Genomic DNA, 12,612 nt, shown 5'->3' with positions numbered 1-12,612 from the left:
CTACTTCCAGATTCTGTGTCTCCCCCTCTCTCTGCCCCACCGCCGCTCACACTGTCTCTCTCAAAAATAAACATTAAAAAAAAAAAAAAAAAATCCTTGGTATCCCTGAGGTTGACAGGAGGAATGTTAAATATATATAATATTTAATGATTCTGTATTTTCTTTCTCATAGGAACCTTTGGTTTTGACTATTATTTTATCACTCTTTGTGAAACTTCATAATGTTCGGGTCAGTATTTCATAATTTCATTAAAAAATCTTCAAAAGAAATTTCCTTTAAAAAAAAAATCAACTTAAAAATCACTTTTTTTTTTTTTTTTTTTAGGAGGACATTGTGAACGATATTACAGCTGAACACATCTCTATTTGGCCATCCTCCATCCCGAAGTAAGGAGTATTATAGCTTGAATTTATTTTTTATGTATTTAGAGATCATCCTGATACAGATAATCTTGAATAATTTCACTAAAAGGCTGCAATCTATAAGGATTCTACAGCCAACTTCATTTCTCTGTTGCAGTAATTATTTCTTAAAAATGAATAAGGCATAACTCTAAGAGCTAAGGTACACCAGCCTTAAGTTGAACAAAAGATCCCTAAGTGGTCCTGATGACTTGTCAGTGGGTAGAGTAGAGCATCGAGGCAAAAACGATCTTCTGTTAGGGTTCCTTCATCTTACCTCTTTTATAAATATCTATTTGAAAAGGGCATCAATAAAAAAAGTTTATTTTGAGAGATAGTGTGCATGTGGGGGAGGGACAGAGAGCAGGGAGAATCCCAAGCAGGCTCTGTGCTGTCAGCACAGGTCAGTGTGGAGCCTGATGCAGGATTGGTGAACTGTGAGGTCATGACTTGAGCCAAAACCAGGAGTCGGCTGTTTAACCCAGGCGTCCCGAAAATGACTTCTTTATAATTATTCTTTGTAGGTCTCTTCTAACACTGTGACTGTCAGAGGGTCCCAACCCCTTTTAGTTACTAAGAAGTTCTTGGATACTTTAAGAAATATTCCCTCTTTCTTTCATCTCCTGAAAAGCACAGTAATATGGGGAGAAGAAAACGTTCTTTTTCTGGAAGAAGAAACCGTTTACATATTTCTTTTCCTACACATAGCAACTTCTCATTCAAGAGTCCCATTTCTTCCCTCCTAAAAGTTATTTTTCTATCCTCCCTACCCCCAATTTTTTTTTTTTTTGACTTTGTGCCTGAAGGGCAGGACTAGGCCTTATTTTATTGCCCTTAGTGGCATCTTTGAAGAAGAAAAGATTTTAGTAGGTAGATAAGCAGGCAATAGAATGAGAGTAATTTGCTTTCATCTTAATCCTAGAGATTGAAAGCAGTTGTGCATCTCCTATAGAGGCTTGGAAGGTCAAAAGTGAGTGAGTGACCTCATATTGAGGCTTGTTTCCCAAAGGATCACCAGAAGCAAATGTGCATCCTAAATGACATTGTAACTGCAGATTTCTTTTTAAGATTTCATTTTTAAGTAATCTCTACACCCATGATGGGGCTCAAATTTACAAACGAGAAGAGTCACGTGCTCTACTGGCAGGGCCAGCCAGGTTCTCTGACTGCAGGTTTTTCTGTAATATTTAGTATGTTACATAGCAGTCCAAAAATCAGATAGAGATCCTTCTGCCTAACTGATGGTTGGTAGCATCTCTGGGGTGTTGCTTCTTTATCCCAATGGTTGATTTTCAGTGTGTGTTTATAAATGAGGCAAAAGAATAGTTTACCATAGAGGCTCTGAGCTAGATTGGTGGAGTTTGAGTCCCAGCCTCTTCTTCACTTACCTGGTATCAAACCCTGTATAAGTTGCTTTCTTTGCTAGTTTCCTCATTTATTAAATGGATGTAAGAAGAGTATCTACCTCAGATTTATGAGGATTAAATAAAATAGTACGTTTCCAAGGTAGGTGTTTATAAGGACTGGCTTGTAATAGGCTTAACTGTTACCTTCGTGATAAAGTTACTTTAATGTAAGTTGACACAGAGAAAATGTGACTAAATGTTTGAAAAGAAAAAGTATTTCTCTTGAGCACGAGTTTTTATTAACTCTAAGAATAGTGTGAGAATGGTATGGATTGAGCATGACTATGTTAAGATCAGTTGTTTGATATGTAGATCGAATTCTTGTTAACATTTCATAAATTTCTATAAAATCACAAACCAGTTTAACTCATTTAGCTGTAAATGAATAATTGAGTATTTGCTAATAATACCACAGTTCTGTTCCTACTACACTGGGAACATTGGTGAATTATGGTTAGATCTAACTCTGGGGCAACAGGAGGACTTTGTCCAAGCTCACCTTGTAAGCGACAGAGCTAGGACTTGAACCTTTTATGTGTCTGAATCCAGAGCATACGTTCTCTACCTCTATGCCTTACTGCTTCCGGGAGATAGGCACTATGAGCTTTGTTTCTTGTGTGCTGGGCTGGCTTTTCTCCTTACAGCTCCATCCTCTAATTCTGTATCACAGGACTTCCAGGTTTAATGAGGCTCACAGCGGCTGGCCCCGTTCCCTCCCCTCCTCTGCTTCTTTACAGGCACTTGAATATACTCAAGTGGTACACTTGCCACAGGTAGCCCCCAACCCTGTGAGGGCCAAGTGAAGCCTCTAATCCAGGGGACTTTGTTATTCTCCCTAGGAGTCATAAGGTGGACTCGAGGCTGCATGGTATTGTTAGTATTCAGGCCCTTTAAGAGTGACATTTGGGGGGAAAAAAGGAAACAAAAATCAGATTTGTTTTCAACTTCTTATAAAAAGTGAAGCTTTCATACTTCCTGCACTCAGCTGTTATAGTTTTAATAAACAGTACTTTTACTAATAATTGGCATTATATTTATGGTCACTTAAATTTTGGCTAACTCTTTTTGTTTTTAATAAATGTGCATGGAATTTGAAGTTGCAAAATAGAGATTAACGTTCGTTGTCTTTTTTCTTTCTTTCTTTTTTTTTTTTTTTTAAAGCCTCCAGTCAGTGGACTTCGAAGCTGTGGCAATCACAGTGAAAGAGCTAGTTCGGTATGCCCTCAGTATAAGTCCAAACAACCATTCCTGGTTAATTATTCAGGCAGACATTTATTTTGGTAAGTGAGATGTATGGTTCTTTTGCATTTTGTTTTTGTAGCACTTTTAGAAGTGAAAATAAATACATATTTTTCCTAATAGTTATTAAACTGGTCTTGTTTTTGATGTCTATTCTTCTTAGATACATTGCTATACATTCATTTTCTGTATTGTGCCTTTGCTTCAGATATTTCGAATTTTTATGTTGACTACGTTTTTTTTTTAAGTTTATTTATTTTGAGAGAGTGTGTGTGTGTGTGAGTGGGGAAGGGGCAGGGCAGAGAGAGAGAGGGCAAGAGAGAATTCACGCAGGCTCCACACTCAGTGCAGAGCCCAACACGGGGCTTGTTTCCACGAACCATGAGATGATGACCTGAGCCAAAATAGTCGAATGCTCCACCGACTGAGCCACCTAGGTGCCCCTGATAATTGCCAATTTTAATGCTCATTTTCATCCTGACCCTCCAAAGAATTTGTTATCAAGATCTTTTTTTTTTTTTAAGATTTTTTTTCAACGTTTATTTATTTTTGGGACAGAGAGAGACAGAGCATGAACGGGGGAGGGGCAGAGAGAGAGGGAGACACAGAATCGGAAACAGGCTCCAGGCTCTGAGCCATCAGCCCAGAGCCCGACGCGGGGCTCGAACTCACGGACCGCGAGATCGTGACCTGGCTGAAGTCGGACGCTTAACCGACTGCGCCACCCAGGCGCCCCTTAAGATCTTAATATCTATGTTTAAAATAGATTTACTGATTCTAAACTATGTCAGAAAATTCAGGTATGTTTCTAGTATGGGCATTTGGGAAACAAATACCTCCAGTACTAAGTTTGACAAGAAATCTGTGCTAAATTTTTGGCTCATCAGTTTTAGAAAGCAAGGAATATATTACTTCTTTTAAAGTAGTTTTAAAAAATGTGGTTTTTCTGTGTTGTCCCAGATAAGTGTTATCCCTAGCCCTGTGGTTTGAATCTGCTTTTGTCAACTCATGAAGTTGACATCATACCCTGCTCTTCACAAAAGAGTCCATGTTTGTCTTTCTGGCCGTTATGTCTAATGTTAGGTCATTCTCTATTATCTTCTGCTTCAGCAACAAACCAGTATTCGGCAGCTCTCCACTATTACCTACAGGCAGGAGCCGTGTGTTCTGATTTCTTCAATAAGGCTGTGCCTCCTGATGTTTATACAGACCAGGTAAGTTGTCTCGTGGGCTCTCTTTCTTGTCTACCTTTACATGTTCCTTTTTCCCAGGCCCCTTTTGGGTGAGCTGATTCATTTCCATATATGTGGTAAATTGAATGCTCTAGACCTGATTGCTCTCCATATTTCCAGTGCCCATAGATCATTGCTGCTTTGATTTCTCAAAACACCTAAAATTCAACCTGTCCAAAACTGATTTCAGCATTTTACTTTACAGTCTCCCTCCTGATGCCCTTTTCTCACATACATGAAAACACACACACACACACACACACACACACACACACACACACACACACGCCAAAATACCAAACGCCTTGTTCAGCCATTTAAGTTGACCAAGCCCAAATCCTCAGTATCCTCTTTTCTTTATTGATGGCTCCCACTGAAATCCATTCAGCCTTTAAGACATAGTGATTCTATCTCCTAAATCTCAAATTTATTTCATTTTCTTTTATACGTGTCGCTCTTTCCTGTTTTATGCCATCAATATCAGAATCTATTAAATGGTAGATTATAATACGTGGCTTTTAAATTAGATCTTAAATATTTTAGTAATGTGTTACTTTTAATTAAAAATTCTGTTTTTCAGCGCATTTTTAGATTCACAGCAAAATTGAGCAAAAAGCGGAGTTTTCTATACCTGCTGTTCCCACATACACACAATTTTCGCCACTGTTGCCATTCCACATCAGAGCAGTGCATTGGTTACAACTGGTGTTAACTAGTTTTTGAAAATAATCAGGATTTGTTTTTCTAGGTAATAAAACGAATGATAAAATGCTGTTCTTTGCTGAATTGCCACACACAGGTTAGTTTATGATATGTTGGTTTATTTTCATGTATATTGGAATTTGCAGTAAATATAAAGCATTGGACTGGGAAATCGCCTTTATTTTCTTTACCGTAATTGCTTAAGTTTACGGTATTTAAGAATTTGGCATATTAAATTTTTTTTTTTTTTTTTTAGTTTTTTAATTTATTTTGAGAGAGAAGCAGTGTGAGTAGGGGAGGGGCAGAGAGAATCCCAAGCCGCCTCCACACTGTCAGCCCAGAGCCCAGTGTGGGGCTCAAATTTATGAAACCATGAGATCATGACCAGAGAGCCAAAACCAAGAGTCGGATGCTTAACCAACAGAGCCACCCAGGCACCCCTTAATTTTTTTTCTAGGAAATTTTAACTAAAATGAAAGTATGAATTAGAAAACATTGGACTTAGAACCTTCTAAATGGAAAAGAAGCATTTTTAAGGTGTGTGGGTTTTTTTTTTAAAATTGAGTCGATATGCATGTGAGTCACTAGGGAAATACAAATCAGCACCACATGAGGTACCACTTCACACTTGATGGAATGGCTGTAATTGAAAGACAGGCGCCTTGGTGGCTCAGTCAGTTAAGTATCCAACTCTTGATCTCAGCTCACGTCATGATATCATGGCTCGTGGGTTCAAGCCCCATGTTGCGCTCTGTGCTGATGGCACAGAGCCGGCTTGGGATTCTGTCTCTCCCTCTGCCCCTCCCCCACTCGTGCAGCCATGCTCTCTCTCTCTCTGAAGATAAACTTAAAAAAAATAGTAACCAGTATTGGTGAAGGTGTGGAGAAATTGTAACCTTCATACGTTGCTGGTAGGAATATAAAATGGCATGACCTGCCAAACAATTTGGCAGTTCCTCAAAAATTTAAGCATAAAATTACCATGTGACCTAGACCTAACAGTTCCATCCCTAGGTTTGTAACCAAGAAAATTGAAAACATGTCCACAGAAAAATTTGCACACGAATGTTCACAGTAGCGTTACTCATCTTAGCCAAAAAGTTGAAATAACCAAGATGTCCATCAGTTGAGGAATGGATAAATAAAATTTGGTAGATCCTACGGTGGAATATTATTTAGCCAGAGAAACAAATGAAGTGCCGATACATGCTACAACAGGGGTGAATCTTGGAAGTATTAGGTTGAGTGGAAAAAAGCCAGATACACGTGGCCTTGTTATTATGATTTCATTCATATGAAATGTCCAGAATAGGCAAATCTATAATCAGAATGTAGATTAGCAGTTGCCAGAGACTGAGGGTGGAGAAATGGACTAGCTGTGACAGGTCTGATTGCAGGTTCTGTATGTCCTTGAAAGGCATTATGTAATACTTTTGTCTCGCAGTTTTCCATTCCTTTTCGTTTTTTGAATGGGCTTTTAAAATGAACAAAGCTCTAAAAATTTATGATTTAGATCATTGATTTAAAAATTGGGCAGACAGGGGCACCTGGGTAGCTCAGTCGGTTAAGCATCTGATTTTGACTCGGGTCGTGATCTCCTGGTGTGTGAGTTCAAGCCCTGTGTCGGGCTCTGTGCTGACAGCTCAGAACGTGAAGCCTGCTTCAGATTCTGTGTCTCCCTTTCTCTTTGCTCCTTCCCCACTTGCAGTCTGTCTCTTTCCTCTCAAAAATAAACATTAAAAAAAATTTTTTTAAATGGGCAGATGCGTATGTAAAGGTTTTTGCAATTAAAATTAGATGGGATCCATAATTATGAGCTGATCTACTCAGTATGATCTGCAAGCCCTCTTAAGTGTGTTCTTGATGTAAGAATCATTAAAAATTGCCCTTCCCAGGGGCACTCAGTCAAAAGAGCCAAACCCATGCTGAGTGTACAGATTACTAAGAGAATTAAATAAACTTAAAAAAAAAAAAAAAATTAGGCCTCCCAAACCAGGAGAGTCCTTGTTGACACTGGTTACATTAAATCATTTTCTTTGTTTATGTAGGTGGCAATTTTATGTCAGTTCCTCAGAGAAATTGACTACAAAACAGCCTTTAAATCATTGCAGGAACAAAACAGGTATGAATGATTTTTAAAATAAAATGAAGTTGAAATTTTTCTGCTTAATAAAGAGGAAGTAACTAAAATCTGTTTTTCAGTCATGATGCTATGGACTCCTACTATGACTACATATGGGACGTTACCATTTTGGAATACTTGACCTGTATCCTTCTATCAACATATGTGATATTAGGACAGTTCACTTCTGTAAATTAAAAAAGTACTGTAAATAAACAGTTGAGATTTTGTCATGGTATTTAATAATATCAGATTTATTCTTAACTGATTTGTTTAGATCTTCATCATAAAAGAGGAGAAACTGATAAAAGACAAATTGCGGTAAGTTATTTTATGCCTTTCTTCAGTAATACACTTAATTTCCCTGATTGTAAACTGTCGTTAAGATTTGGACCCCCAACCCCCCCAAAAAAGATTTTGTATGCCTAGTTACTGTCAGATTTTGGTTATCAGTGTTTACTTTTTAACAGACATATTTTCATCTAGAGCTTTATCTCTCTTTTATTTTAAAATATTGGATCACGTCCTCTCTCTGCTCCAAACCTTTGAATGGTTTCCTATCTCCTATAATCTCAAAGTCTTTATAATAGCTTACAAGCCTGCATATGACCTCTAGCTGTCCATCTGACTTTCTTGCTAACTTTTGCTACGCTATTAGCCCTACTGTTCTTTGAACATGCTGAAAACATTCACCACCTGAAGGGCCTTTGAAATTTTTTCTTTTTTTTTTAATTTTATTTTTATTTTTTATTTTTTATTTTTGGGACAGAGAGAGACAGAGCATGAACGGGGGAGGGGCAGAGAGAGAGGGAGACACAGAATCGGAAACAGGCTCCAGGCTCCGAGCCATCAGCCCAGAGCCCGACGCGGGGCTCGAACTCACGGACCGTGAGATCGTGACCTGGCTGAAGTCGGACGCTTAACCGACTGCGCCACCCAGGCGCCCCTGAAATTTTATTTTCCATAAACATTCTTTAACTTCCCTCAGGTCTCCTGGAATGTCATCTTAGTCTTCCACTCAGGTCATGATCTGGCAGTTCGTGGGTTTGAGCCCCACGTTGGGCTCTGGCTGATAGCTCAGAGTCTGGAACCTGCTTCAGATTCTGTGTTTCCCTCTCTCTCTCTGTCCCTCCCCTGCTCATGCTTGCTCGCTCTCTCAAAAATAAATGTTTAAAAAGAAGAAATTAAAAAAAAAAAGTCATCTTAGTGATCATTTCCTGACCATCTTATAAAATAGCTATGTCTTTCTCTACCCTTTTTCCTCCAACACTCTTTCTCATTTCCCTTTTGAAAATGTCCTCCATTATACTTCTGATTTACATCTGACATACTATATATTTGCTAATTTATTGGCTGTTTCCCCACCAAAAACTTGGCTTTGTCATAGCTGATACCTAGAATGGTGCCTGGCACATTATAGATGCTCAGTAGTTATTGATAGATGAGTTATCTGTTTTTAAGTTTGACTTATAAGCCAAAGTATTCTAAAATTTTTTAGTGTTTATTTAGAGAGAGAGGGAGAGAAAGAATACCAAGCAGGCTCCACACTGTCAGCGCAGAGCCCAACACGGGGCTCAAACTCACAAACTAAGATCATGACCTGAGCCGAAATCAAGAGTCAGGTGCTTAACGGACTGAGCCACCCAGGCACCCCAAAGCATTATAAATTTATGGCCATTTTTACTTGACTAATACTTGCTGCATCAGTATCACCACAGATAATTTTTCTTGTTGCTTTCGCTCATACTAACAAAATTATGTGCTATTGTATATCTTTTAAAGCTTTCTGCATGGACTAAGTTGTATGGGCATTATTTGGAGGGGGAAAATAATAGTATGTTTTTTAAAAATCAAAAGGAAAAAGAACATGAAGCCAGCCTACTTGATTGGAGGCAAGTCATTCTCCATTTCAAGCTTATCCACAGCTGGTAGGCGTACTGAAGTTGTCATGTCTCCAGTGCTATTTCCAGACCGTCTCTACTTGTATCATTTTAAGCCCTTTCTCCTTAAAAGTTTACACTTGTCTCTTTAGTAGGTCATCTAACCAAGCTACTGGTTATTCCTCCACATGCATCAAAATATACGTGATTATTTACCCAACATCCTTATCCATAGCTTTCCAAGTTTGATTGTTACCTTTACTTAGCATCAGCCACCCACACCCGTAGCCGTGTCTTATTGTCAGAATTGTTCTACCTAAGATCCATCTGCCGGTAATTTATCCTTCTCTTACTTCCCGGCTCCCATGTTCCTCATGATCAGTGAGATATTCAGGTTTGTGACCAATTTTTCTCCAGTCTGTCAGCCCCTTCCCAGCTTCCCTTCCTTCCCTACTCACTTTGAATATGGCAAATACCTATGGTGTACACTATCAAGAGGTGCTGATTCCGCTGGTCTGAGATAAGGTCTTGGAATCCAAATTTTAAGCTAGTTCTGATTATGACAAACCAGGTTTGGGAACCCCTGCTTATCTATGACTGACTGTCAAAACTACCCTTTGGTCAATATTTTCAGCATTTGGGGGCACCTGGCTGGCTCAGTTGGAGTGTGCTAATCTTGGGGTCGTGGGTTCGAGCCCCACATTGGGTGTAGAGATTACTTAAATAAGTAAAATGTGAAAAAAAAATGTATATTCAGCATCTTTGCATTTTTGTCTTTCACTTCACCTGGAAAAATTCCAACCCTGAATCGGTTCAAAGATTTTGCTTTTTTCCCCGAGCCACTGAGTTTGGTTGGAAAAAATCCTGCCACCATATAAGCTGTGGTGCCATTACCAAACCATGGTCTCAGAGCTTAGCTGGCTCCTTATCTCTTTTGTGTTATGGGCCAGCAGTCAGTGGTCTGCTTTCTTTTCAGGGACTATTTTAGACATTCCCTGTGTTCAGCCCCCTCTCCTTTCTCCCTGTTCTGTACTTCCTTGCCTGTGTTTGGAATAGACCAGAAAAGACTATCAGCTCCTGTCCACATGGAGTTGTAGTTTTGGGAATTGTGGCCTTATAAGTACCAGCTTCAAATCCCTCCTTAAAATTCTACCTCTGTGCTCATTGTTAAGTGTACTCTTAGTAGGAGGTTATGTTACTTTTTTTTTTTTTAAGGAAATTTATTAAGGGAGGAAAGGGTATTTGGTTTTTTAAGTTCCTTAAATTCAACTTAGTTAACATACAATGTAATATTATCTTCAGGTGTATAATGAACTCATCACAGTTAGTGCACTCCTTAATCCCCATCTTTTTTACTCATCCCTCACCCACCTTTCCTCTGGTAGCCATCAGTTTGCTATAATTAAGAGTCTGTGTCTTGGTTTGCCTCTCTCTCTTTTCCCTATTTTCTCTCTGATCATTTGTTTTGTATCTTAAATTTCACATGTGAGGTATTTCGTATGGTATTTATCTTTGATTTATTTCACTAAGCATATTACTCTCTAGCTGCATCCACATCGTTGCAAATGGCAAGATTTCATTCTTTATGGCTAATATTCCATTGTATTATACATATATGTATATACACACACACATATGCACACATACTACATCATCTTTATCCATTCATCAGTCAGTGGACACTGGGCTGTTTCCTTAGTTGGGCTATTAGAGATAATGCTGCTATAAACATAAACATAGAGGTACATATATTTTTTTTTCCCCAAATTTTTATTTGAATTCTAATTAACATACATGCAATATTGGTTTCAGGGGTAGAATTCAGTGATTCATCACTTACATACAACACCCAGCAAAGCTCTCCTTAATACCCATCACCCATCTAGCCCACCCCCCACCCACCTCCCTCCAGCAAACCTTAGTTTGTTCTCTATTGTTAAGAGTCTCTTATGGTTGGGGTGCCTGGATGGCTTAGTTGGTTAAGCACCTGCCTCTTGATTTTGGCTCAAGTCATGATCTTGCAGCTCATGAGATTGAGCCCTACATCAAACTCTGTGCGGACAGTGTTGAGCCTGCTTGGGATTCTCTCTTTTGCTCTCTCTGCCCCTCCCCCCCCCCAAAATAAACTTAAAAAAAAAGAGAGTCTCTTATGGTTTCCCTCTTTTTTTTTCTTCCCCTCCCTTATATTCATCTGTTTTTCTTAAATTCCACATGAGTGAAATCCTGTTGCATTTTTCCTCTGATTTCACTTAGCATAATACAGTTTAGCTCTGTGTCGTTGCAAATAGCAAGATTTCATTCTTTTTGATGGCTGATTATTCCATTGTACGTATATATGTATATCTGTGTGTGTGTATGTATATATATGTATGTGTGTGTGCGCGTGCACGTGTATACACACACACACAGACACCATTATCTTTGTCCATTAGTCAATGGACATTTGGGCCCTCTCCATAGTTTGACTATTGTTGGTAATGTTACTCCTTGATGAAGGCAAGTTTTTAGGCTTTTGATTCAACCTGTTCAGTGACCTTTAATTAGTTGTCTCCTCTCCTGTATTGTCAGCCTCTCCCATAGCTTATAAACTATTTCATCCTTGACTGTGCCTCTACTTCCCTTGTCCCTTCTCTGCCCAGTTCTGTGAAGCTCTCAACCCATTGTAATTTGACTTCTGCTCTTATCACTCTTAACCGTTCTTTCAAGGATCACCAATATCAAAGTCAGTGGATGCTTTTCAGTCTTTATTGTGTTGACATCTCACTTCTTAAAATTCTTTATTCCTTTGGCTTCCCTGACATTATTTTCTCTCAATTTTTTTCACTGACTCTTCTGCCTTTTCTTCTGTCCTTTTCTTCATGAGCATCTCCCTCTGTCTCCCCCTTAATCTTGGTTTCCTCAGAGTTTAGTCCTTTGGTTATTTTCAGATTGCCCTACATTCTCCCTAGGTAGTCTCATCCACTCATGGGTTTAACTACTACCCACAGTGTACATTATTTCTCTCAAATCTCTGGCTCCAATTCCAACTTCTGTCTTATACTTTGGATTTTTATAGCCAGTCATCTTTGTGTTATTTTATCTGTTGGAAATCATTCTTTAGTCATATAATACCCTATGACTAGGTTTTTCCACATGCACTCCTTCATGTTGAAACGGTGTTGACGGTTAGTCTTTGTTGTTTAAAGAAGTTATAATAGGGTTTCTTTTTAAAAAATACATGATTTATTTGAGAGAGTATCCCCATAGGCTCCACATTGTCAGTGTGGAGCCCCAGGTGGGGTTGGAACGCCTGAACTGTGAGATAATGACCTGACACCAGGAGTTGGATACTTAACCATCTGAGCAATCCAGGCACCCCTGGGCTGCTTTCTTTTTTTATCTAAAGATGTAGATTGCCTTTTAATCTAAAGGTAATTCTAAGATCCTAAAATACATTCTAACAAAATGCTCTTTGGCAGATTATACTATAGATTTTTAGTAGGCTGAGGTATTCTAATTATGAAAGAAATGAACCACTTTATATAGGCTATCATAATGCTGAGCAACTACCTATTTTTGCATATTAAAAAAGTAAAGCCTTTCCTGAAACATGAATTTTAATTTTTCAAACTATTTTGTAGGAGCCTTAA

At 38.7% G+C, this 12,612-nt stretch overlaps 1 protein-coding gene across 4 annotated transcripts in view; it reads left to right on the top strand.

The window, feature by feature from the left end:
- INTS8 (integrator complex subunit 8) overlaps positions 1-12,612 on the top strand; it is a 54,884-nt gene that overhangs the window by 41,438 nt on the left and 834 nt on the right. For all 4 annotated transcript variants that reach the window (XM_030303715.1, XM_030303717.1, XM_030303716.1 and 1 more), the window contains 8 exons: positions 173-229; positions 326-387; positions 2,970-3,088; positions 4,158-4,261; positions 5,028-5,078; positions 7,030-7,103; positions 7,184-7,248; positions 7,381-7,424. In XM_030303715.1, the coding sequence (XP_030159575.1) occupies positions 173-229; positions 326-387; positions 2,970-3,088; positions 4,158-4,261; positions 5,028-5,078; positions 7,030-7,103; positions 7,184-7,248; positions 7,381-7,424 (576 nt within the window). The remainder of the gene's footprint in view (positions 1-172; positions 230-325; positions 388-2,969; positions 3,089-4,157; positions 4,262-5,027; positions 5,079-7,029; positions 7,104-7,183; positions 7,249-7,380; positions 7,425-12,612) is intronic.

Source organism: Lynx canadensis, chromosome F2, assembly GCF_007474595.2.
Source record: "Lynx canadensis isolate LIC74 chromosome F2, mLynCan4.pri.v2, whole genome shotgun sequence".
Taxonomy (NCBI): Eukaryota; Metazoa; Chordata; class Mammalia; order Carnivora; family Felidae; genus Lynx; species Lynx canadensis.
Note: the sequence above shows the minus strand (reverse complement) of the source record. Positions and strands in the feature narration are given on the sequence as shown.